The 26,103-nt window shown below is 34.1% G+C and overlaps 1 protein-coding gene and 1 non-coding gene across 2 annotated transcripts; one reads left to right on the top strand and one right to left on the bottom strand.

Annotated features, from left to right (window-relative positions):
- Positions 1-7,817: 7,817 nt before the first annotated feature.
- LOC107636666 (putative respiratory burst oxidase homolog protein H) lies at positions 7,818-12,827 on the top strand. The gene is made up of 14 exons (XM_016340160.3): positions 7,818-8,237; positions 8,316-8,481; positions 8,719-8,767; positions 8,868-8,981; positions 9,079-9,891; positions 10,131-10,226; positions 10,310-10,425; positions 10,508-10,610; positions 10,769-10,860; positions 11,163-11,322; positions 11,447-11,587; positions 11,978-12,106; positions 12,293-12,371; positions 12,591-12,827. The coding sequence occupies exons 1-14, from the start codon at positions 7,829-7,831 to the stop codon at positions 12,698-12,700; spliced, it is 2,577 nt and encodes an 858-aa protein (XP_016195646.1). The 5' UTR covers positions 7,818-7,828; the 3' UTR covers positions 12,701-12,827.
- An 11,647-nt stretch (positions 12,828-24,474) lies between these two features.
- Positions 24,475-24,582, bottom strand: LOC148568254 (small nucleolar RNA R71). Its single transcript, XR_015882726.1, has one exon. It is a non-coding gene; the product is annotated as a small nucleolar RNA R71 (small nucleolar RNA).
- Between the last annotated feature and the right edge of the window lie 1,521 nt (positions 24,583-26,103).

Here is a 26,103-nt window from a genome sequence, read left to right as displayed (position 1 = left end):
AAAAATTGGGTCCGTGAAGTTTACGCCTTTTGAAAAACGAACTAAAAATGATTTTAACAAAAAAATTATGCGCGTCGAAAGTTTGGTGTGCAAAAGTAAATTCTGCAGGACTTAACAGCTTTTTAACATTTTTGAGGGGCATGTGTACGCCAACACACACGCGACGCAGACCTTGGGCTCTGGCCAGACATCCCGCGTATGTGGGAGTGTCCATGCATAGACGGAATGGGAAAATTTGCAGGCTCGCATACGCAGGCAGTGCCACGCGACGCAAGAAGTTTTTCCTGCCCAAGGGGCTCGCGTAAGCAAACAAGGGTTGCGTACGCGAGAGTGGCAAATGAAACCTCCGCGTACGTGAAATATGGCATCCATACACGGAATTCTTGTTTTTGAGAAAAGTGGAATTGTTGTGATTTCAACCTATTTTCTAACTTCCAAACCTCTATAGTTACCCCCTAAAGACCCACTTTAGTTTTTAAATCATAAGGAAAGGGGTAAACCTAGAGAAAGAGTTATCTTGATGGTGAAGAAAGTTTTGAAGTAATGATTTGTGGTTGAGGAAGTGCGGAAATGATAATAATGTTATGAATGATGGATATTGAATTATTTTTTGGCTTATGCACTTCCATTTATCTAAGACACGAATTTTCCTAGGTAGATGTAGTGGCTAGCCACCACTCGCTCCAAGTTGAGACTCGATATTCTATTGACTCTACGTCACAAGATGTGGCTGGACACTTTAACTCCCCGAAAATTCTCCCAAAGAGCTGAATTTGATGATTGATTGTAAAAGCTATGCATAGACCCATGAGGATGTGCGCACGGAGCGACTGTCTAGGGTTAGCTACCAGATATGTCGGGTTTGGCTATATAACTGACAGATGAGACTCATCAGTCATAGGACAGGCATACATCATATGCATTTGTCTGTTTTGTTTGAGTTTACATTACTTATGATTGCCTACTTGATAATCTATGCTTAACTGCTATATGTTCTGTTTGCTGTAACTGTATTCTATCTGTGATTTTTTTATGCATTATATGTCTATGCAACTGAGAGATCCCTTGTCTGGCGGAGGAGTGACGAGGGTTGTTCTACCAGAGTTTTGGAGGGATGGAGAGGAGTAAGGATGAGGTGTAGAGTTATTGTTGGATTAGAATCTAAGTACCTTAGATATTTTACCTTGTTTCTGGTTTTATTTTTAACTTTAAGTTTTAAATCTGAGTATCAGAGTTCTAGGATTGCCTCTGGTTTTCTCGGGACCTTATATCTTATGTACGTGGGCACCTTTACCATACTGAGAACTCTTGGTTCTCATTCCATACATATGCTATCATTTTTCAGATGCAGATTGAGAAGAACCTCGCTAGGCGTTTGGATTTTTCTATAAGCAAAGTTAGGATGATGGATTTTGATATTTTTCTATGTGTGTGTGTGTGTATATATATATATACACGCATATGTTTTAAATCTGACCCTCTTAGAGACTTTTATGGAGAATTAAGTGGATGTCTTATGTATTTTGGGATATGTAGGTTGTATATTTATGTATGTGATATTCTCCGGCCGGCTTTGGCTTTGTAAGTCGAGTCTAGAGCTTGATATTCTCTATTTTGGATACTCTACTCTATGTGTGTGTGTGTGTGTGTGTGTGTGTGTGTATATCTTTACTTTTATTCCTATTCTAATTTCCGTATATGAGTGTTGTGCTTTTCTTTTCACGATTTTGCTTAAACTTTCCGTCAAGACTCCTCTTTATAAACCTTTTTCAAATACTACTATATATGTATATCTTGTTTTAGAGGTCGTAATACTACACCACCTCTGTTTTATGGCTTAAACGTAAAACTCTGTTTGGTAGTGTGTTACAGAGAGGGAGAAGAAGAATGGGAGAAGGAGAAGGAGAGGAAGACGGCACAGTGGATGTCACTGCCACCGTCGTCGCCATTGTGCCATCGTCAAGGACTCCATCGCCGTAGCTGAAGTTCCCGATCGTCCATCTCGCCGTTACCGTTGATTCGCCGCCATTTTGTCGCTGAAGCCTCCATGGTAGCTGTCAAAAAAGAAGGGCTGTTCTGTTTGGAGTTTGGAGAATGGCAAAAACTTCAAGGTAAATGATTGTGAAGACTTTGATAAAAGTAAATTAGATTAGAATCCCCTATGATAGTTGCCTAATTACAGATTAGTGAGAACCTAGGATGGAACGACTGATGTATGGGAGTTTAAGATTGCTTAGAACATTTCTGATACCTTATATTGTATCTATTTAGTATTTTTACTGTACTGAGAACCCATGGGTCGGGAGTTCTCATTCCGTATATATCCATTATTTTTCAGATACAAGTCTTGGTGCCCCCGTGGTGAGCTGGAGTTCGTCTAGAAGACAGTAAAGCTATCTTAAATTCTATGTTTTATTTTGTTTAGATTCTCTCTATCTTTATTTCGGAAAACTTTAATAATGTATATGTATGTATATTTATTTTGAAAAATTGCCTATAGAGACTGTGTTGTATGTTTGGTAGAGATAAAAAATTGTTATCAACTATTTTTATTTCTGTAACCCTAACCGACCTAAACTTCGCAGGTCGTGACTAATGGCTATTATACATAACTATATATATTTTGTATTTACTCTATTCCTCCTTTAAGTTTTATTTTACCCCGCATATCCAAACGCGATACTTTTTGATACGTGTGTGTTTGCGCCCGTGATTTTTCTTTTATTCCTTTCAAGCTTCTCATTTTAATAAATTCTTCTAATCATATAAGTATTATAATTCCACCTTAAGTGGTACCACCATATTATCATTGACTTATGACTCGAGTATAAGGATTTTAATGGTAGGATGTTACATCGTTGACTCACCACTGTTCCGTCGCTGAAGCCACCATGGTAGCCGCTGCCGTCATCACACACCAGAGGAAGAGAGAGAGAGAGAGAGAGAGAGAGAGAGAGAGAGAGAGAGAGAGAGAGAGAGAGAGAGAGAGAGAGGGAGAAGGGAGTGCACGTCGAAGAAGAAGGAGGCATTGCTTGTGCCGCCGCACCTCGCTACCGTCGCTGGAGATTTTGTCGTCGCCGTCGAGCTTCGCGGATGGAGGAAGGAAGACGAGCTGGAGGAGCCGTCACACTCTGCCGCTGCCAACTCCGTCACGAGCTTCTACTGCCGCTGGAAGGGAGTCCGACCATCCTCGTAGCTGGAGACTCCTTCGCTGAGCTTCTGCCGCCGTCGCGCCAGTTGCCATTGCTGCCTAAGATCCCGTCACCATGCCTAGCTGCCGGGAATGGTGCCGTGGTAATAGGAACTTCCACGGGAGTTACTGTTGCTCTGTTTCCACGCTTCCTCTTTTGTTATAGTAAGTGTATTTTATTCTGGAACCTTTGAAATTAGTATTCTGTTATGTTTGGTTAGAGATTCTGAGGTTTTGGTAACGTAGGGTTGGGTTCTGGTTATTGCGTGTTGCGATTTAAGCTGCCGCTGTTGCGGGCCGAAAGAAAAGGAGTTTGATATGTTTAATAATTATTGAGTTTTAACAATCGAGGTAGGAGCTTTTTCCTAAACTCTTTTAACTTTCAAGAATTATTACATGTTGATATTAATGAGAAAAAATATATTTTGATGATTTCGTAAGTCTTATGGATTGAACTGAGTTGCTTTGAATGCATGTAATTACTTGTCTGGTTGGTTTATTAATCAATGAAAATTTTTTAGTTGAACTTTATGCTTGGTTTGAAGTTGTTATGATAATGGTTGGATTGTGGTTGTTTCTGATTATTGAGATTGAATGCTTGATGAAATTTTAGTTATGATGATTCCTTTGTTTTGGACGTTGGATTGAAAATGATATGATATTTGGAAATGATTTGAGATTTAAAAAAATGATTTGATATTGAAAATGATTTGATATTTAAAAATGATTTGAGAGTTGAAAATGACTTGATGTTGGAATTGGTTTGATATTTGAAATTGATTTGAGATTTAGAATTGGTTTGATTTTGGAAATTATTGAGAAGAGTTTGAGAAATGGTTTGGTTAGGAGCCAAGAAGGGTGACAAAGTCCAAATTTTAGAGGAGATACTGCTGACATTTTTATAAAAATTATAGACTTTGTCTGTAGTGTTAAAAAAATTTGAATTTAAGAATTATATTATTTGATTTTGATTTATTAATAAAATAATAAATTATGTTTTAAGTTTGATTTACTTAAGAAAATAATTATGTTTTGAGTTTTATTTATTAAGAAAAGTATTATGTTTTGAGTTCGATTTTTTAAGAAAAGAATTACATTTCGAGTTTGATTTATTTAAGAAAAGAATTATGTTTTGAGTTTTATTTATTAAGAAAAGTATTATGTTTCGACTTTGATTCCTTTAAGAAAAGAATTATGTTTTGAGTTCGATTAATATGAAAAGATTTATGTTTTGAGTTTGATTAAAGAACGATTTTATTTGATTTTTACTAAAGGAAGGAGTATATTTTGAGGTATTTTAACAAATTTTTAAGTAGTATTGAAAAATAGGCGATTATGTTTCAATTAGGATTTATAATTGGAAACTTAAAATGGTTTTAAATCTTTTGGGAAGAGTTTTTAAAGCTCAAAGTGAAGTTAAAGTTAATTTTGAAAAATCGATTTTGGGAACTCGTTTTAAAACAAAAGTGAATTTTATTTAATTAAATCTAATTAAAGAATTACATTCTCGGAGATTTCAAATAGATTTGAAGGAATGATTTATTGGATTCAGTTTAATAACTTGGTTAAAAAAAATAAGAATTCTTATGGTTTTATTGATTTTGGGAAGTTGATTTGTAATTTTCAAGAATTATAAAATAAAAGTTGATTAGTGAAGATTGGATTACGTAATGATAAGATTGGTGATGATGATGATGATTATGATTGAAAAGTGTGGCAGGCACTATATTCTGAGAGTGTGACGGATACTATATTCCAAGTAGCATATTCTTTTGGTGTGTAGAAGTGTGGCGGGAACTATATCCCGAGAGTGTGGCAGGCACTATATCTCAGCAGTGTGGTGGACACTATATCCTGAGAGTGTGGCAGACACTATATTCTTGAATACACACGAGAGACGATATCCGAGTTAGCTACCGGATGTGTCGGGTTCTGGCAAGATAACCGACGCGTGAGCTCACGGCCAATAGGACAGAGCATGCATCATACTGTATTTGTTTGCTATTGTTTGGGTGTGCTTAAGTGTTTTGGTTGCCTATCTGATGAATCCTATTTAACTGTTAATTGTGATATTTGCTGTAACTGTTCTCTGATTGTGTTTGCCTTGTATTCTTTAAGCCTGTGATTGATTTTATTTTGAGACCGAGTGAGATCTGTTTATATGTTGGGCTGGAGGTTGAGATTCGTTTATATGTTGGGCCAGAGGCCGATATTTGTTTTTATGTTGAATTGGAGTCCGAGATCTGATTATATGTTGGGGTAGAGGCCGATATTTGATTATATGTTGGGTTGAAGGCTGAGATTTGATTATAGTTGGACCGAAGCCCACGATTGGTAAGTTTGGTTGGCTTGATCCTGTGATACGTATTGGAATGTTATATAAAGCTAATTGATTTGGAATTCTTATAAATATGACGTGGATGTTAATTAATAATAAGTCAATGTCATGTTTTTAAAAAGATTTATAAGATGAATGGAGATCACTTTTTTTTTTGAAAACCTATTCTTTTATTTATATGTATCCTCTTATAACAATTCTTAAACCCTCTACTGAAAATATGCGAGGACGATGTTCTCACTCCTTACAGTTTTACTTTTTCAGTGACATGTTTAGGAAATTTTGGCGCGATGCTATGATCGATCTACAAAGCTTATTATATATGATTGTACTTTCTGAATTTGGTTTAGTTATTAGATTTTTTTCTCGATAATTATTTTTTTTATTTCTAGAGAGGTAGGACTTACGTTCTAAGGAGTGGAAAAAATTGTGAATTGTAATTCGAAATAAATGATCTCAAATTGTATATATAAATATATACAATTAGTAAATCGAATCTACTTCATTCAATTTATCTAAGACTTCGTGTTTTATAAATCAAAATTACGCAATTCGATTTATCATGATATAAATCGAAACAATTTGATTCGATTTACTATGGGCCTTAAATCGAAACTCATTAATTCGATTTACTACTCAAATGGCTTTTCATAGTAAATCAAAGCTACATAGTTTGATTCACTATTGTATTTATTAATTTGAATTCAATTGATTTGATTTATATTGAGAGAGTGTAAATCAAATCTAATTAATTCGATTTATATAACTATACAAATGAGACATGCATGTAATCTGTTTACATTTAAGATGTTTATGTAATATTGATTTTCATTTTATTTGTTTAAGTGAATTATCCTATAAGTTATTACATTCCTCTAAAAAAAATATTCATAAATTTATAATAATGAAACATCAAACAGTAATACAAACTTTAAATTGGAAAGATAAAAATTATTCTAATAAAAAAATACATAAAGTATTATTAATCATTTAGTATTAATAATTATTTAGTATTATTAACTATTAGTTTAAAATATCTGAGCTGCATTAAAAATGTAGTTTTTTAATATTAGGAAAAAATTTAAATAACTCTTTTAATATAAAAAAAGAATATGCACATATATAAAATTGATACACATAATATAATAACTTGTCTTAAACAATAATCATTAACATGAAAGTATTTAATGTTTATTTGGGTGTTATTAAATTAATAAAAAAATGTTTTTTTTTATTTTTTAATATATTTAATAAATTTTTAGTAATAAAAATAAAAATATTAAAACTTTTTTAAAAAGCTACAATATAATATTTTTTAAAGATTTTTTTAAAAAAGAGATTTTTTTACGTAATAAATAAAAATATTTTTATATTATTATTTTTAAATATAATTAATAAATAAAAAAAATTTAAATAAAATATTCAAACATAAAATTATTTTAATCTTTTTATAATATCTTTAAAAAAATAACTAAAAAGAATTTCTTAGAATTTCAACCAACCAATCCCTTAATTTAGTTACAATAGAATATTTTTCCATTGCTTTAGGAGTAAATGCATAAGATAATATCGCTATCAAATCTTGTTAATTCGTTATTTTCTTGTCGTGCGCACAACTAACGATGAAACATGAGATTCCAAGGAAAACAAAAGTTGTTGCTAGTGAAGGAATACGACAAGAAACAATACAATATGCCAATATGGTGCCTAGAAATAGTTATCCTTTCAATGCTTATTCATTATTGCAAACAGCAACACATTTAAACTGAGAATAAACACAGTAGGGTCCTTTTTATTTAGAGTAAATACTCCTTTTATTGCAAAAAAATTATAATTTTGACAAAATAAATCTTGATATTTATTATATTTTTTATAAAATAAACTTTTAAATATTTGTTCTTTTTAATAAAATAGTCTAATTTTTTAAAATAATAGATTAATAATTAGGCCATTTTATCAAACCAAGTCAATATTTGAGATACCATTTTATCAAAAACAAATATGGAGATCCATTTTATCAAAACAAAATCTTTTTATTTATTAGTTGGTTTGATATGCTTCGTTGGTTCGTTAATGACATATAGTTAGTTGTTAAACCTGTTTGCCATAATTAGCAACATATAATGATATAATAATATCCTTTTTGTTTTTCAACGATTTCATATTTTCATCTTTCTCTATAAGACTATAATACCCTTCTCCCTCATGATTTCCAATTAGCATCTATGTCGCCCTTAACTCTTTCGCGCATTCCGTGATTCTACAACTTTAATAATTTCGGTTTAAAATTTGTAATACTAATGTCACTACCAGAAGGAGGGAAAGATGAATCAAAATGGATTCTTGAGAGCATTGAGGTTGTTGATCCAATGGCGGATGTGCCATTAGAAGATCACGATGATAATAAAAAAAGTAACGTAAATGGAAGCCCAGAAAGCATGGTGGTGAAGTTTCCCAATGAGGCTTCATTGAGCAATAATGGTGACAATATAAGGCATAGGAATAATAATAATAATAATAATGGTGGTGGTGGGAGTGTCAAGATGGAGAGGGTTCAATCAGGTGCAGCTAGAGGGCTTAAGGGTTTACGGTTCCTTGATAGATCAGTAACAGGAAAGGAAAATGATGCATGGAAGTCTATTGGGAAGCGCTTTAATCAGAATGCTGTTGATGGGAAGATCTCTAAAGACAAATTCGGAACATGCATTGGTAATGTTAATATTAATTACTGTCTATGATCTTCTTCTTCCTCTTCACATATGTTAATACCAAATTTGCGTTGCATAGGTATGGGGGCAGAATCAAAGGAGTTTGCAGGGGAGTTGTACGAGGCACTGGCGCGGCGAAGGAACATTTGTGCAGAAAATGGTGTTACTCTGGATGAACTCAGAGTATTCTGGGAGGACATGACTAATAAAGATCTTGAAGCAAGACTTCAAGTGTTCTTTGACATGTAAGTTTAATTTCACTCATCTATCTCTCTATCTATCAATTTAGGCATGTTACACTCCTAAGGTTTTGTTTGATTTATTTTTTAGTTGATAAACCATAGCTTCCACAAAATTGGAAAGCAGCTTTTTTTTTCTTTTCAAGTTGAAATGTAACTTAATTTGATTTTGTCAAAAAGTTATGTTAAAAAATGAGACATTTATGGAATGACATGAAAGAAATTATTGTTACTTTTTTTTAGGTGTGACAAGAATGGGGATGGTAGGCTATCAGAAGAAGAGGTTAGAGAGGTGAGCACCAATAAGAGCAACTGAATTCTTGTTTTTCTTCTTTCTTATTCTTCCATTGTGTTAAACCGAATAATTCGAAGTACTATTTTCTGTGTAAAAGGTTATATTATTGAGCGCGGCCGCAAATAAACTAGGAAATCTCAAACAACATGCTTCTACTTATGCAGCTTTGATCATGGAAGAGCTTGACCCTGATCAAAACGGATATATAGAGGTTAGAAAAAAATAACAATAATTTTGAAAAATTTATGATTACAATTTTAGATAAAGAATAATACTTAGCATCCTCCTAAGTTTCTTTGTTTGAACAGATGTGGCAGCTAGAAACTCTGCTAAGAGAAATGGCCAGTGCTGAAGAAGGCACAAGTGTGAAATGTAATACTAAAAATCAAGAATTGACTAAAGCTATGATTCCAAGCATGTATAGAACTCCTCTTAGAAAGTTCTTCAATAAAACAAGAGAATTCGTACTAGACAAATGGAAAAAGATATGGGTTATCTCACTTTGGATAGCAATAAACATTGCTCTTTACAGTTGGAAGTTTATGCAGTACAGAGACACAAGAGAATTCAAAATCATGGGATACTGTCTCTGCTCTGCAAAGGGTGCTGCTGAGACTCTGAAGTTCAACATGGCTCTCATTGTTCTTACAATGTGCAGAAACACTCTTACTAGGCTAAGAGGAACATTTCTTAACCGAATCATCCCTTTTGATGATAACATAAACTTCCATAAGATGATCGCTGTCGGGGTAGTCATTGGGACTGTGGTTCATGTAGGGATGCATGTCACTTGTGATTTTCCAAGAATACAATCTTGTCCGAAAAGGAAGTTTATGTCGATTCTTGGGCCTAATTTCAACTATAAGCAGCCTACCTACCTAGAAATTGTTCTTAGTATTCCTGGCACAACAGGAATTGCTATGGTTTTGATCATGGCATTTGTTTTCACTCTAGCAACACATTATTTCAGAAGAAGTATTGTGAAGTTACCTTCTCCTCTGCATCGTTTGGCCGGTTTCAACGCATTCTGGTACGCGCATCATTTGCTTATCGGTGTTTATGTGCTTCTGCTCATACATGGTTACTATCTTTTCCTCACCAAAGATTGGCGCAAGAAAACTGTATGTCTGGCTCCAACATTCTTACATTCAATATTTTTATTATATGTTCAATTTTCCTAAAACTTTCTCTAAATGTAAACTTGCAATTTGTCATGAGTTTGTATTTAATTTATTGCCTAATGCTTGAAACATATCTCATTCAGATTATTCTCCTCTGTAACATGGCATTTTGATGGTTCAAAATTTGGAAAAAAAATTATCAAATCAATTGAAACTGACCTACCTTTTTATCATTGCAGACTTGGATGTACCTTGTTGTTCCCCTAATTCTCTATTCTACTGAGAGACTGCATCCATTTGTTAACCGTGAAGATCATCGCGTTAGCGTGATTAAGGTCTATGTTAGCAACTTTTTCTCTCTAGTTTTCCATCGTGAAGCAAGACACTAACATTATTAATAGTTGGGAATAATTTTCAGGCAATATTATACACAGGAAATGTTCTAGCACTGTACATGACTAAACCTGCAGGATTCAAGTATAAAAGTGGAATGTACCTTTTTATCAAATGCAAAGATATATCCAAGTTTGAATGGTAATTACTATCAGAATAGTTGCTTTCGGTTAAAATATCACTTGAATTAGAAAAAAAATGAGCATTCTTTTCTTTGTTACAGGCATCCTTTCTCCATCACCTCTGCGCCCGGAGATGATTACCTGAGTGTCCATATTAGAACCCTCGGAGACTGGACGACCGAGCTTAGAAAACGATTCGAGCAGGTAAATTCATTTAATTGAAGATCAACAGAAATGAATTCAATTTTGATAAACTGTTAGTGTAAGAATATCTTATACATGCATTCAATCGTTAAAACTAGTCTCCAGTGGAATGTAAAACTTTGTTGAGCATGTAGTTTGATCCAGTTTTTGGAATACAGGTTTGTGGACCTCAGAATGTAGAAACAAGACCAGGAGCACTTCAGAGAATGCAAACAAGGGTAACTTCAGGCAAAGACCCTTCACAAGCAGGGTGAATAATACAAAACTCTATCTAGCACCTTAAGGTGCCTTTGGTTTGCATTTTTATTTTTTATTTTATTTCCAATGTTTTCTGTTTTTTGAATTTTTGTGAAAAAAAAAAAATAATGAAATCCTATTTTCTATTTTTACTTTCTCTTTTTACGTTTTTCTTCTCAAAATCCAGAGAACAAAAAATATTAAAAATAAAAACAGAAAATAAAAATACAAACCAAATGGACTCTAACATTTTCAACAATGAAATATAATATTCTCATTTGTTTTTCCTTTTTTTCTTTCTGTTTCTTGAAATAGTTATCCAAAGATACTCATTAAAGGACCATATGGAGCCCCAGCACAAAACTATAAGAACTATGATGTTCTCTTGCTAATAGGTCTTGGAATTGGTGCCACACCAATGATCAGTATTCTCAAAGATATCTTGAGCCACATGAAGGGAGAAAACCTTGAACAGGTAATATAAGTCACACAAGTTACAAATTGAAAATTAAAATACAAACCTAACAGGTCCTTACTTTTCTTTGTTTGGGAAAATAACTATATCTTAACGGTGACCATTATTGGTGTTTATACCGTAGGGAAGCACCCATGGTAATAATCCCGTAGAGGAAGGAAAGAAATGTCCTAATAGAGCATATTTCTATTGGGTAACAAGAGAGCAAGCTTCATTTGAATGGTTTAAAGGTGTCATGGATGATGTTGCAGAATATGATCAAGATGTGAGATTCACAACTAAACTTTTTATTTAGTTATTTTTCTTTATCTAGAAAATTTTGTTATGTTTATCTTTCCCATATTATTGTTGCTTCTCTATGCACTCAGAACTGCACAGAGAAATATTAGGAGCCGATATTTTTTATCAATATTAGTTAATATTTCAATTAATACTTTATTTTTATACTATAAGAATTTAAAATTTGGTATTTAGAATTTAAAATTTAGTTTTTAGTATTTAGAGTTGGCAAAATATTGCTAATGTAACATTCCTCCCGTTTACACATATTTAAAACTAACTTAGCACATTATTCTAAGTAAAATGAATTCGTTTAACCTTTTTCTTATACATAATTTCATACATAGTAAACTATTCTCATGTCTAAATGATTCAGGGTATTATCGAAATGCACAACTACTTAACTAGTGTCTATGCCGAAGGTGATGCTAGATCTGCACTTATTGGCATGATTCAGAAGCTACAACATGCTAAAAATGGACTTGACGTGGTTTCAGAAAGCCGGGTAAAATTGGTTTAGCATACATTTAAGGGATGCATAATTCGCAAAATATTTTTAATTTCTGAAAATGGTATTTTGAGATAAATTCGTAAATATATTTTGTGAACTGCACACTTTTCATAAACCTTTTTTCGCATTATTATGCTTTACATTCGACTAATAAATTTATCATGTTACTATATATGTCAGATACGGACTCATTTTGCAAGACCCAACTGGAAAAAAGTCTTTACCGATTTAACGAGTCAACATGAAAATAGTAGAATAGGTACGAAAGTTACTCAGGATTTGGAAAGCAGGTGTTTCAGTTATTTTAACCGTTGATTTAAATTAATATATATTATATATATTTTTTATAATTCAGATCAACGATTAAAACAACTAGAACACCGGTGTTCTCAGTACACTTGAAACTCTTCCGATAAATTAATATACTTTTGCAATGATAGAAATGAAAAATATGTATGCTGTTTCCATATTGATGCAGGTGTATTTTACTGTGGAAGTCCTAGTCTTACACCAACATTGAGGAACCTTTGTAAAGAGTTTAGCCTAAACTCATCCACGCGCTTCGCTTTTCACAAGGAAAATTTCTAAAGGACCCACCCATTTCACAAAAAAAAGGGTGAAAGAAACAGAAAAAATGCAATAGAATGTAATTATTTTAGTTACCATACTGTAAGAGAATTTGGATATAAATTTCTTGAACGTAGTTTGATTTTTTTAGTTGTTGTATGTTGTAGATCATCTTTCCTTTCTTCTTCTCTTCATTTTGCAAAAGCTTTTATAAGTTCAAAACTAGGTGGAATCATCTATGAGAATCTATAATTAAAAGAAAATAATAAGAGGCAAAGCTTGAAGCTACTGTAGAAAGCATGCCCAAGGAACAGACCAGAAGACCGTTTGGGTGGGATGGCTACAATCATTTTTGACAAACTAGGATAGCCTGTTCCGATGATAGGATAATGTTTTCTAGATATTTTTCAATTGGATTTGGATCCTCTTTGAATTTTATTTTAGAGAGTAAAGTGTGATCTCTCACCATTGATTTCATAGGTGGGACCAATAATAAATATGAAAGAGAAACTATTCAAGGGTGGAAGATCACACTTTACTCTCTAAAGTGAAATTCAAACTTTAGAGAATCCAAATTCTTTTTAATTCCCCCAAATGTTGATGGCAGCTATTGTACTATACATAAGCCAATTTTCTGCATAAATTAAAGAAACCGAAGTTTTCACCTTTTTTTATCTTAATATTTGATTGCGGCGTGATACACCCTACTATTGAGCTGAACGGAGTTTTATAGTTATTTGGGACATCCTAATTTGCAGTAATAATAATATAGAGGGTAATTGCTGATAATATGCAGGAGGCGTATTGTGTGCATGCTTGATATATGTTGTTCCTCTGCAGATACGCGAAGCGGTCATTCTTTTCTGTTAAAGTATAATTAGGAGTAATAATTAGGATTAGTTAGTATCATCTACATTTAGCATATTTGTGAATTTATTGTAGAATTTTGTATTTTTATTGCTTTAATTCTTCTAACACTTATATATATCTTTGTACATTGTATCTTTGACAACAATCTGAATAATACACTCTTTAAATTACTCTCATATTTCTAACTAGTGTAAAACCCGTGCTACGCGCGGATCAAATATTGATTTATTGTAAAAATTTGTTAAATATGTCTATTTATACTAATAATTATTATTTTTAATTTGAAAAACTAATGTTGTTAAAAATTTATTGTACAATGTATAAGATTGTTACATCATCTCTTTTTCAAAAGCCAAATAATCTTGTCGATATAAATAAATTTCACTTAAATGTAAAAACTATTATGTTTATTTGTTTAAATATAGTTACACAAACAACAAATACTAATCAAGTGACATTTAGTTATAATAATTAGACCCCTAGTGTATAGTTAATCACAGATCGTGTATTTAATCTATTTATTATAATTTGTTTACAAAATTATATGTATATTTAATCTGTGAATAATTTTTTAATATCAATATTCTTTTAAGTATTTTTCCAACAAAAAAATTCTGCCAATCATTTTCATTGGCCCTAATTAAAAATGCATTCAACAAAGATAAAAATAACTACTCTAATAAAGAAGAATTATGAGCAAAAATAATAACAAACAATTAAAGAGATGTAATATTAAGAGTTTATTTCTCCATAAAAAACCATCACATCCACACATGAAGTTTGTCACTTATTTGAGTAAAAATAATTACAGAACCAAAATATTAAATAGGAATATACAATTATATGTACAGTCTTGGTATTATCTACATTTTGTGACAAATTTTTGCACGTTATTTCATTGGAAACCTCTTACTACTCTGCTTGGCAATATGATTTGAAAAATCACATTTGAAGCATCCATAACCTGAAGTCATAAATTATGGCATTAAGATTGCAAAAGAGAAGCTATAGTTGTAGAACACTGCTGTAATGCTACCACAAAACAGAACTATATAAAACATATTCTTACATGTCGTGACATGTTTATCAGTTACCTTTACCCTTCTAGTTTCTCCTATATTGCGACCACAATTTTTTCACACTTTGACTCAAAATCCACATATATTCTCTGATAAAAAATCAAGCATTATCCATCTATTATAGGGGCAATAAAAGTAAAAGGATTAAGGGTAATAGTGTTCTATTCATCCCAAATTGCGTTTTTTAAGTATATATAGTTGATAATGAAAATTTAAATGTATAATTGAAAAATCCTACAACTCGAGACATCTAAGAGGGAAATTAAAATCAAACTAAGGATGACTCATTAAGAGAAGAAAATAGGTAAACAAATTGATCTTCTTTTTTTTTTTGAAGAGTTAAGAGGCAAGATCCCTTTATATAACAACCTTTGGATCTGAAATTTTGAATGTACCAAATCAAAATGAAATTTTATTTGACAGTCTATATATTTGTCTTCCAAATTCACATACGCAAGAATGATTATAATTTACATATATAATTAAATAAGAATGGTCATAACTCATAGCCATAAGTAGCATGGAAGAATGGTCATAATTTACATATATAGTTAAATAAGATTCATCTCTGGAACTTAAATAAAAGTAATTTGGTTTTCAATTTTCATGTTTACAAAAATGGTTGATTAGTATTCAATTTTGATACCTTTAATTCACGCAATGCATCAAATATTTGAATTGTGATGAGATAATTTGACCAACAGATGAATCTTGGCTTACTTCCATATCGTCACAAAATTAGGAACTTTGAGAATAACTCAAAATTTTGATAACCTTATGTTATATTGCACTAGGTTGTTATTAATTAGAATAATTAGTAAGCTAACCTTTTTCCTTCAAAGGAACCATGGAGACAACCCCAATGAAAAAAGATTGCCTTTAACCTATTTTTTCTAAAATTAAACACATAAAAGCATAGAATTAGTCTCAATCTCAAGACATTATTCTTACCAAAGTAGTTCCGATACAAATCATCTATATTTACTGGAACTTTCTCATAGTGCGGTAGCCAAAGAGTTCTTTTTGCCAAGAAAATTATCTTTATATCAGTCAACAAAAACTTCATAACAGTCACATTTGCAGATGCTACAAAGAATCACGCCATGGGAATGAGAAGGGACACTTATACATTCTCTTGATTTCATTAGTAACCAACGGACACAATGCTGGAGTCAACTACTGAGTCACAATTGAGGAACACGCTCCAATTCTCCAATTCTACTGGGATTTGTGAACTAAGAATTGAACTAAGAAAGAAACAAAATATGGGCAAAAGAGATATTTAAACCATAGATTTGAAATTAAAAAATTTTTTGGTTGAAACTTACCGCTCAATGAATGTTATCTGAACATTTTTTGATATTAAAATTGGACACTTATCATATATTTAAACTGAACACTTATTGATCAATTAGCCTATGCACTTGTCAAATACATCTTTGAAGATGAGATTGCACCCAACAACAAAATCTGTAAACAACAACAAACACACTAAACTACTTGCTCAAACAAAGATAAATGCCTTCTCCAAATCATCATGAAGTTCCCATAACCCTATCATGTATAAATCTAAAAAAAGAAGCTATAAAATCAAAATTTCAGATTGAACAACAGTAACGTGTATGAGTTTTCTTTAGTCAAACTTTTCAATAATAATTTTAAAATTACACACAGATAGAACAAAGCATGGAATGCTTATTAAAGCAAAGCATTAAAGGACCTTAAGAAACACCAATATTATTGCTTATTGGAATGCTTTATGATAACTTTGCAAAAACTTATTAATAGCTGATTCTTTGAAAACACCAATATGTAATTAATTCATTGCATATGCATACATGTATAAAGAAAAAAAGAACTACTTAATTAGAGATTTTTTTTAATTCTTTTAAATTAAGATTCAGCTATAAACTGAAGTGGTGCAGTGTAGAGGAAATAAAAAAAGAAATACCTTAAGGTAAGTGTCTCTCTTAGATGTTTTCTTTTGAGAGTACGGGAGTACCACGTTGTGATTCTCACTTTGAAGAGTAAATTGTAATGCAATTATCTTTAGGATACATCTAATTTTAAATGGAGATGATAATGAAATTAATCTAACCCTTTCAACATTCATAGATCAGAAAACTTGAATAGTACATCTTTAAAAATAATCTTGCAATCTACCTTGAATAGTACCTCTTTAAAAATAATCTTGCCATCTGTCGCCATTCCTTTCGATACATCACCAATATGTTCTGGATAAGGAAATAGAGGAACTTAAAAAATGCTAGATCTTTCAAAGAAACAATTTTCACAAATTGAATATGCAACATCTGACTATTTGCAACCTATATAATTGTAGAATGATAAAAATGAAATTTCTAATGTATCAATGTTCAAAGAATTGAAAAAGAAGCTCACACTTTGTTGATTTAAAAAAATAATGAACTTACCACAAAAGTAATTTCTTCAACAAACAAAGGTTCAATGCCAAATAACGTCTTTTTTCCAATGTTCTCTCCACTAATAGGATTTTCTTTACTGAAATTACTGTCCTCACTCCATCCAGTACACTTTTCCTATTCTATTTATGAAAAGCACAAAGTGAATTTGAAAACAAATTTAAAGAAATAAAAAAAGCAAGAAAATTTAAAAATAAAAATAGAATCATACACACATGATATCCTTTCAGATCAAACCCTTTTTCTGAGAATCATTCACATATGATATCCTTTCAAGAAATGTGTTCTTGTATTTCAAATCTATGAAACCCAATCTTTTGATGAAGTTTAATGGTCAAAGAAACACTTCATAAGTTTTATTTGTTTTCTAACCTTTAAAAAGTAAATTACCTCTGCAACACTCTGCGTTCTCTTCACTGGTATGGTCAACTTGCCGCTAGCTGCTCCTTCTTGAATGACGGGAGCAACACAACTCACAACTCATCCCTGCTACTGTTCTTCATCTCCGCTGCATCAACAACCATTGTCACCTCTGACTTGTTGTTTTTCATCTCCGCTGATCAATGAAAACCACTCCGGAGCGCTATCTTTTCTTTCTTTTTTTTGCCAAACGCTCTTCCAACTGTAATGAAAAAGGATTCTCATACTTCATGCTAGAAAATAATGAAATTTCGCACATAAATAAAATCAAGTGAAAAGACAATAGATGTTAGACATAACAAAATAGACATTAAGAACTAACCTTAGAAACTTGAGTTGTAAATTTTGCATCTTGTGAGCATCCTGTGCTAAGCACTTGCTTCCCATAAAATAACCTTGTATTCACCTAGCTGTAAGTTGTAAACAAATTACAACAGAAGAGTCTCAGTTCTTAATTGATTTGGAATTAGCACGAATAAGATAAACTGCATTTTTCTAGTGCCATTCAAGATAAATGTATCGAGGGATTATCGTTGATCTAGAATTTCATCAAAAATATTTACATTGCAAGTATAGTTCTAAACCAATAATGGATCCTCAAATCAAATTTTAATATGGGTGTCATAAAGTCAACCCAATATAAAGTAACCGAGAGTATTGGTCTCGGGTCATCCTCAAGAGAATGGGCAAACATGTGCATCAATATTGATTAGAATTCCGGGGTTGAGGGTCATAAATAAGAGTTTAAACTACTAAAATCGCCAGCCACGAGTTCATTAATGATGTCACGTGCCGAGCGTCACGCGTGCGCGTCGAACACGCGTGCACGTCATATGAGTTTTGCGAGCCACACGTACGCGTCAGGCACGCGTACGCGTCGGTGGGATTTTTCCCAGACACGCGAATGCGTCAGCTTGTGCGCGCCAGTCCTAGCAACGTGCTTCCACGTGTGAGCGTCACTCACGCGTGCACGTCGCAGCCAATTCTCCAAAGCTCCATTTTTCATGTTCCTTCTACTTGTACATGCTCCCTTTCCATCTTCTAGGTCATCCTTGCCCTATAGATCCTGAATCCACTTAACAAACACATCACGACATCGAATGGTAATAGAAGAGAATTAAAATATAGCATTTTTAAGGTCAAAGAAGCATGTTTTCAACCATGAAGCAAAATTAAGAAGGAAACACAAAACCATGCAATTTATATGAATAAGTACGGAAAATATTGACAACCCCCCCCAATTCTACACAAGATAAATCACAAAATTAGGGTTTATCACACACACTTGGGATTTGGTTGATCCTCCTTCTGATCTGGAAGTTGTGGGTAATAGATGGGTATACATGATCAAGACTTGCTTTTATGGTTCCATTGATGGTTATAAGGCACGATTGGTTGCTCAAGGTTGTACGCAAGAGTATGGTATTGACTATGAAGAGACTTTTGCTCCTGTTGCTTGCCTCACATTTGTTCGATCTCTCCTTGCTATTGCTACAGTAAAAAATGGGTCTCTTAGTCAGATAGATGTAAATAATGTATTTCTTAATGGGGATTTGAAAAAGAAGGTCTATATGAAACCACCTCTGAGTTATCCTTGCCCTTTGACGTTGAAATTTTTGCCAGTAAAGAATTTCATAAAAACAGTTGCGTTGTAGATATAGTCTCTAAACCAACAAAAATCCCTTCGTACAAACGTTTGGTTGTCACAAGTAACAAACCCCTTAAAAATTGTTAACCGAGTATTCAAACCTCGGGTCGTATTCTCAAGGAACTGCAAGGAAGTATGTTCTTATTATTGGCTATAAAGGTTGTAATCGGGGTTTAGAAGGTGAGAAGCAAGTGATTTGAATGACAAGTAAAGTAAATGGCAATTAAAATAAATAAATACTGTAAAGCAAACTTTTGGCAAGGTAAGAGAAATTGGAAGTCCATCTTAGTTATCTCTCTCAACAATAATGAAAGTTGAATCTAAATTTCACTTAGTTAACCCTTACTAAAGCAAAGGAAAGTCAAGGGACTAATTAGTTTGACCTTCGAATCCTATTTATTTCCTAAGAAAAAGTTGGGATTATTGAAGTTCAGTTTAATTAGCAAGATAACGATTATCAATTATGCTGGGGTTGATAACTGTTGAGTTACTGATTTCTTAACCAGGACCAAAAGGGGAGAAAGTAAATTGCTGGAATAAAATATCTTCAGATCGGAAACAATGATAACATAAATTAAAAAGAGCAATCATAAACTGAAAATACCTCAATTATCATTAGTTCAAATAATAATCTGTAACATGGAATAATTCATAAATTCAATTATAAAAGTAAATAATCAACTCAAGTGCTGGAATAAATAAAAGTGAAAGGGAAGCTAAAACAAAGAAACATTAAACCTGGATCGAGAGTCACTCTTACAAACTAAGATAAGTCCTAAATCCTAAGAGAGAAAGGAGAGAACCTCTCTCAAGACTAAATCTAAATCATGGGAAGTAAAAATTGGCGAGCCCCCTTTTGAATGGATGCATTCCCCCACTTTATAGCCTCTAGTCTGTGTTCTGTACCTGGATCTGGGCCAAAAGGGCTTCAGAAATCGCTGGGGGCGTATTTTGTAAATTCTGATACGTGGCCTCTGTCACGCGTCCGCGTGGGTCATGCGGTCGCATCATTTGGAGTTTTCCTTGTGGCGCGGTCGCGTCGGTCACGCGTCCGCATCGAATGCGCTATGCTCAAGTCGCGCGGCCGCGTCAGTCATGCGGCCGCGTTGCTGCTTCTTCGCTCCTGGCACGCGATCGCGTCGTCCATGCGATCGCGTCGTCCATGCGATCGCGTGGATGCCAGTTTCTTCAAAACTCCGTTTCGCACTTTCCTTCCATTTTTGTATGTTTCCTTTTCCATCCTTTAAGTCATTCTGTCTTAGAAAATCTGAAACTACTCAATACACTAATCACGGCATCGAATGGAAATAAAGGTAATTAAAATAATTAATTTTAAAGCTTAAGAAACATATTTTTCACGTACATCACTGATGAGCGGATAATTTATACGCTTTTTGTCATTGTTTTTAGTATGTTTTTAGCATGTTTTAGTTAGTTTTTATTATATTTTTATTAGTTTTTTTTTTTAAAATTCACTTTTCTGGATTTTACTATGAGTTTTTGTGTTTTTCTGTGATTTCAGGTATTTTCTGGCTGAAATTGAGGGACCTGAGCAAAAATCTGATTCAGAGGTTGAAAAGGACTGCAGATGCTGTTGGATTCTGACTTCCCTGCACTCGAAGTGGATTTTCTGGAGCTACAGAAGCCCAATTGGCGCGCTCTCAATTGCGTTGGAAAGTAGACATCCAGGACTTTCCAGAAATATATAATAGTCCATACTTTGCTCATAATTTGATGGCTCAAACCGGCGTTCAAAGTCAGCATCAGAATTCCCAGCGTTAAACGCCGGAATTGGCACCAAAGTGGGAGTTAAACGCCCAAATTGGCACAAAAGCTGGCGTTTAACTCCAGGAAAAGTCTCTACACGAAAATGCTTCAATGCTCAGCCCAAGCACACACCAAGTGGGTCCGGAAGTGAATATTTACGTCATTTACTCATTTTTGTAAACCTTAAGCTACTAGTTCTCTATAAATAGGACCTTTTGCTATTGTATTTGGGGAATCTTTGAGTAGTTCTATGCTACCTTAGATCACGTTTTGGGGCTGGCCTCACGGCCATGCCTAGACCTTGTTCTTATGTATTTTCAACGGTGGAGTTTCTACACACCATAGATTAAGGTGTGGAGCTCTGCTGTACCTCGAGTATCAATGCAGTTACTATTGTTCTTCTATTCAATTCAGCTTGTTCTTGTTCTAAGATATCACTTGTTCTTCAACTTGATGAATGTGATGATCCGTGACACTCATCATCATTCTCACCTATGAACGTGTGCCTGACAACCACCTCCGTTCTACCTTCGATTGAGTGTTTATCTCTTGGATTCCTTAATCAGAATCTTCGTGGTATAAGCTAGAATTGATGGCGGCATTCTTGAGAATCCGGAAGGTCTAAACCTTGTCTATGGTATTCTGAGTAGGATTCAAGGATTGAATGACTGTGACGAGCTTCAAACTCGTGATTGTGGGGCGTTAGTGACAGATGCAAAAGAATCACTGGATTCTATTCCGACATGATCGAGAACCGACAGATGAATAGCCGTGCTGTGACAGAGTGCGTTGAACATTTTCACTGAGAGGACGGGATTGTAGCCACTGACAATGGTGATGCCCAACATACAGCTTGCCATGGAAAGGAGTAAGAAGGATTGGATAAAGACAATAGGAAAGCAGAGAGACGGAAGGGACAAAGCATCTTCATACGCTTATCTGAAATTCTCACCAATGAATTACATAAGTATCTCTATCTTTATTTTATGTTTTATTTATCTTTTAATCATTCATCATCCATAACCATTTGAATCTGCCTGACTGAGATTTACAAGATGACCATAGCTTGCTTCATACCAACAATCTCCGTGGGATCGACCCTTACTCGCGTAAGGTTTATTACTTGGACGACCCAGTGCACTTGCTGGTTAGTTGTGCGAAGTTGTGATAAAGAGTTGAGATTACAATTGAGCGTACCAAGATTTTGGCGCCGTTGCCGGGGAATTAAATGTCCTAATTACAATTTCGCATTTGTTCCCTGCAATAATAGTGCCAAGTTTTGATCCGGCAACAACACCAAGTTTTTGGCGCCGTTGCCGGGGATTGTTCGAGTTTGGACAACTGACGGTTCATCTTGTTGCTTAGATTAGGTACTTTTCCTTTTTATTTTTCGAATTTTTTTTTTCAAAAATACAAAAAGATTTTCTATTTTGTTCTTCAGAGTTTTTAAGAATGAATTCTAGAGTTTCATGATGATTTGTTGAAGTCTGGCTGGCTGAGAAGCCATGTCTAATCTTTTGGACCGAGGTTTCAACTTATCATCACAAGAGCTTGTTGATTTCTATCAATTTTGCTGTTGAGAGCAATTATCTGCTAAAGCTTGGCTGGCCATCGGCCATGTCTAGTGTTTTGGACCGGAGCTTTCATTGAAAGCTTGGCTGGCTAGTAAGCCATGTCTAATTCCTGGACCGAAGTTTTAGACTAGCATTGCAATAATTCCTGGAATTCTCATTAAGAATTTTGAACCCTTATTTTTTTTTCCACTCAATTTTCAAAAAAAAAAAGCACAAAAAAAAGTATAAAATCATAAAACCAAAAATAATTTTATGTTTCTTGTTTGAGTCTAGTGTCTAATTTTAAGTTTGGTGTCAACTGCATTCATCTAATTTTCGAAAAATTCATGCATTATGTTCTTCATTGATCTTCAAGTTGTTCTTGATGATTTCCTTGCTCTGATCTTTAAATTCTCTTGTTTTGTGTGTTTTTTTGTTTTTCATATGCATTCTCAATTTGTTAGTGTCAATAGTATACAAACTTCTAAGTTTGGTGTCTTGCATGCATTGTTTGTTTGATTTTAGTTTTCCATGTTTAGTTGTATTTCGATTAAAAATCCAATTTTTTTTTTAAAAATGTGTCTTTTCAAGTCAATAATACAGAGAATTGAAGATTCAGAACATGCTGCAGAGGAATTACACAGAAAAAGCTGGGCGTTCAAAACGCCCAGTGAAGAAGGAAACTGGCGTTTAAACGCCAGCCAGGGTACCTGGCTGGGCGTTTAACGCCCAAAATGGTAGCATTTTGGGTGTTAAACGCCAGAATGGATACCATTCTGGGCGTTTAACGCCAGGATGACACAAGAGGGAAGATTTTGTTTTTAATGCACATTTTTTTAAGTTTTCAAAATTTTTCAAAATCAAATCTTTTTCAAATCATATCTTTTCAATCATATATTTTCAAAATCAATTTCTTTCCATTTTCAAAAATACTTGATAACAATTAATGATTTGATTCAAGAATTTCAAGTATGTTGCCTTTTCTGTTGAGAAAGGTTTAATGTTTGAATCATATCTTTTCTTGTTAGCCAAGTCATTAATTTTAAAAATCAAATCTTTTTAAAATTGTTTTTCAATCATATCTTTTTAAAACCATAACTTTTCAATCATATCTTCTTAATCACATCTTTTTCAAAATTAAATTTTCAATCTTATCTTTTTGATTTCTAATTTCAAAATCTTTTTCAAAATCACTTTATTTCTTTCCCAACTCTAATTTTCGAAAATCATTCTTCAATTTTTCAAAATTATTTCAAAATCTTTTACTTTAATTTCGAAAATTCTTCCCCTCTTCTCACATCCTTCTATTTAAGGACTAACACTCCTCCATTATCAATAATTTGAATTTTATCTCTCTTGATAAGTTCGAATTCTTCTACCTCCTCCTTCTATTCTTCTTTTCCTCTGACACCTCAAGGAATCTCTATACTGTGACATAGAGGATTCCATACTTTCTTGTTCTCTTCTCTTTCATATTAGCAGGAGCAAAGACAAAAGCATTCTTGTTGAGGCTGACCCAGAACCTGAAAGGACCTTGAAGCGAAAGCTAAGAGAAGCTAAAGCACAACTCTCTGGAGAGGACATAACAGAAATCTTCAAACTAGAAGAAGATATGGCAGCCGAAAACAACAACAATGCCAACAATGCAAGGAAGGTGCTGGGTGACTTTACTGCACCTACTCCCGACTTCTATGGGAGAAGCATTTCTATCCCTGCCATTGGAGAAAATAACTTTGAGCTTAAGCCTCAATTAGTTTCTCTGATGCAACAGAATTGCAAGTTTTATGGACTTCCATTAGAAGATCCTCATCAGTTTTTAGCTGAATTCTTGCAAATCTGTGACACTGTCAAGACCAATGGGGTTGACCCTGAGGTCTATAGACTTATGCTATTCCCTTTTTCTGTAAGAGACAGAGCTAGGATATGGTTGGATTCACAACCTAAAGAAAGCCTGAACTCTTGGGAAAAGCTAGTCAATGCCTTCTTGGCAAAGTTCTTTCCACCTCAAAAATTGAGTAAGCTTAGAGTGGAAGTCCAAACCTTCAGACAGAAGAAAGGTGAATCCCTCTATGAAGCTTGGGAAAGATATAAACAATTAATCAGAAAGTGTCCTTCTGACATGCTTTCTGAATGGAGCATCATAGGTATTTTCTATGATGGTCTGTCTGAACTGTCCAAGATGTCATTGGACAGCTCTGCTGGAGGATCTCTTCATCTGAAGAAGACGCCTGCAGAAGCTCAGGAACTCATTGAAATGGTTGCAAATAACCAATTCATATACACTTCTGAGAGGAATCCTGTGAATAATGGGACAAGTCAGAAGAAAGGAGTTCTTGAGATTGATACTCTGAATGCCATATTGGCTCAGAACAAAATATTGACTCAGCAAGTCAATATGATTTCTCAAAGTCTGTCTGGAATGCAAGCTGCACCAGGCAGTACTAAGGATGCTTCATCTGAAGAAGAAGCTTATGATCCTGAGAACCCATCAATGGAAGAGGTGAATTACATGGGAGAACTCTATGGAAACACCTACAATCCTTCATGGAGAAACCATCCAAATCTCTCATGGAAGGACCAACAGAGGCCTCAACAAGGCTTCAATAACAATAATGGTGGAAGAAACAGGTTTAGCAATGGCAAACCTTTTCCACCATCTTCTCAGCAGCAGACAGAGAATTCTAAGCAGAGCTACTCTGACTTAGCAACCATGGTCTCTGATCTAATTAAAACCACTCAGAGTTTTATGACTGAAACAAGGTCCTCCATTAGAAATTTGGAGGCACAAGTGGGTCAGCTGAGCAAGAAAGTTACTGAACTCCCTCCTAGTACTCTTCCAAGCAATACAGAAGAGAACCCAAAAGGAGAGTGCAAGGCCATAAACACAATCAACATGGCCGAATTTAGAGAGGAGGAAGAGGCAGTGATCGCCACTGAGAAAGACCTCAATGGACGTCCACTGGCCTCCAATGAGTTCCCTAATGAGGAACCATGGGAATCTGAGGCTCACACTGAGACCATAGAGATTCTATTGGATTTACTTCTGCCATTCATGAGCTCTGATGAGTATTCCTCCTTTGAAGAGGATGAAGATGTTACTGAAGAGCAAGTTGCTAAGTACCTTGGAGCAATCATGAAGCTAAATGACAAGTTATTTGGTAATGAGACTTGGGAGGATGAACCGCCTTTGCTCACCAAAGAACTGGATGACTTGACTAGGCAGAGACTACCTCAAAAGAGACAGGATCCTGGGAAGTTCTCAATACCTTGTACCATAGGCACCATGACCTTTGAGAAAGCTTTGTGCAACCTAGGGTCAAGTGTAAACCTCATGCCTCTCTCTGTAATGGAGAAGCTAGGGATCCTTGAGGTATAAGCTGCAAGAATCTCACTAGAGATGGCAGACAATTCAAGAAAACAAGCTTATGGACTTGTAGAGGATGTCTTGGTAAAGGTTGGAGACCACTACATCCCTGCTGATTTCATAGTCCTAGAGACTGGGAAGTGCATGGATGAATCCATCATCCTTGGCAGACCCTTCCTAGCCACAGCAAAGGCTGTGATTGATGTTGACAGAGAAGAATTGATCATTCAAGTGAATGAAGAATCCCTTGTGTTTAAGGCTCAAGGATATCCCTCTGTAACC

This window comes from Arachis ipaensis, chromosome B4 (genome assembly GCF_059453495.1).
Source record: "Arachis ipaensis isolate K30076 ecotype BB chromosome B4, ASM5945349v1, whole genome shotgun sequence".
NCBI lineage: Eukaryota > Viridiplantae > Streptophyta > Magnoliopsida > Fabales > Fabaceae > Arachis > Arachis ipaensis.
Note: the sequence above shows the minus strand (reverse complement) of the source record. Positions and strands in the feature narration are given on the sequence as shown.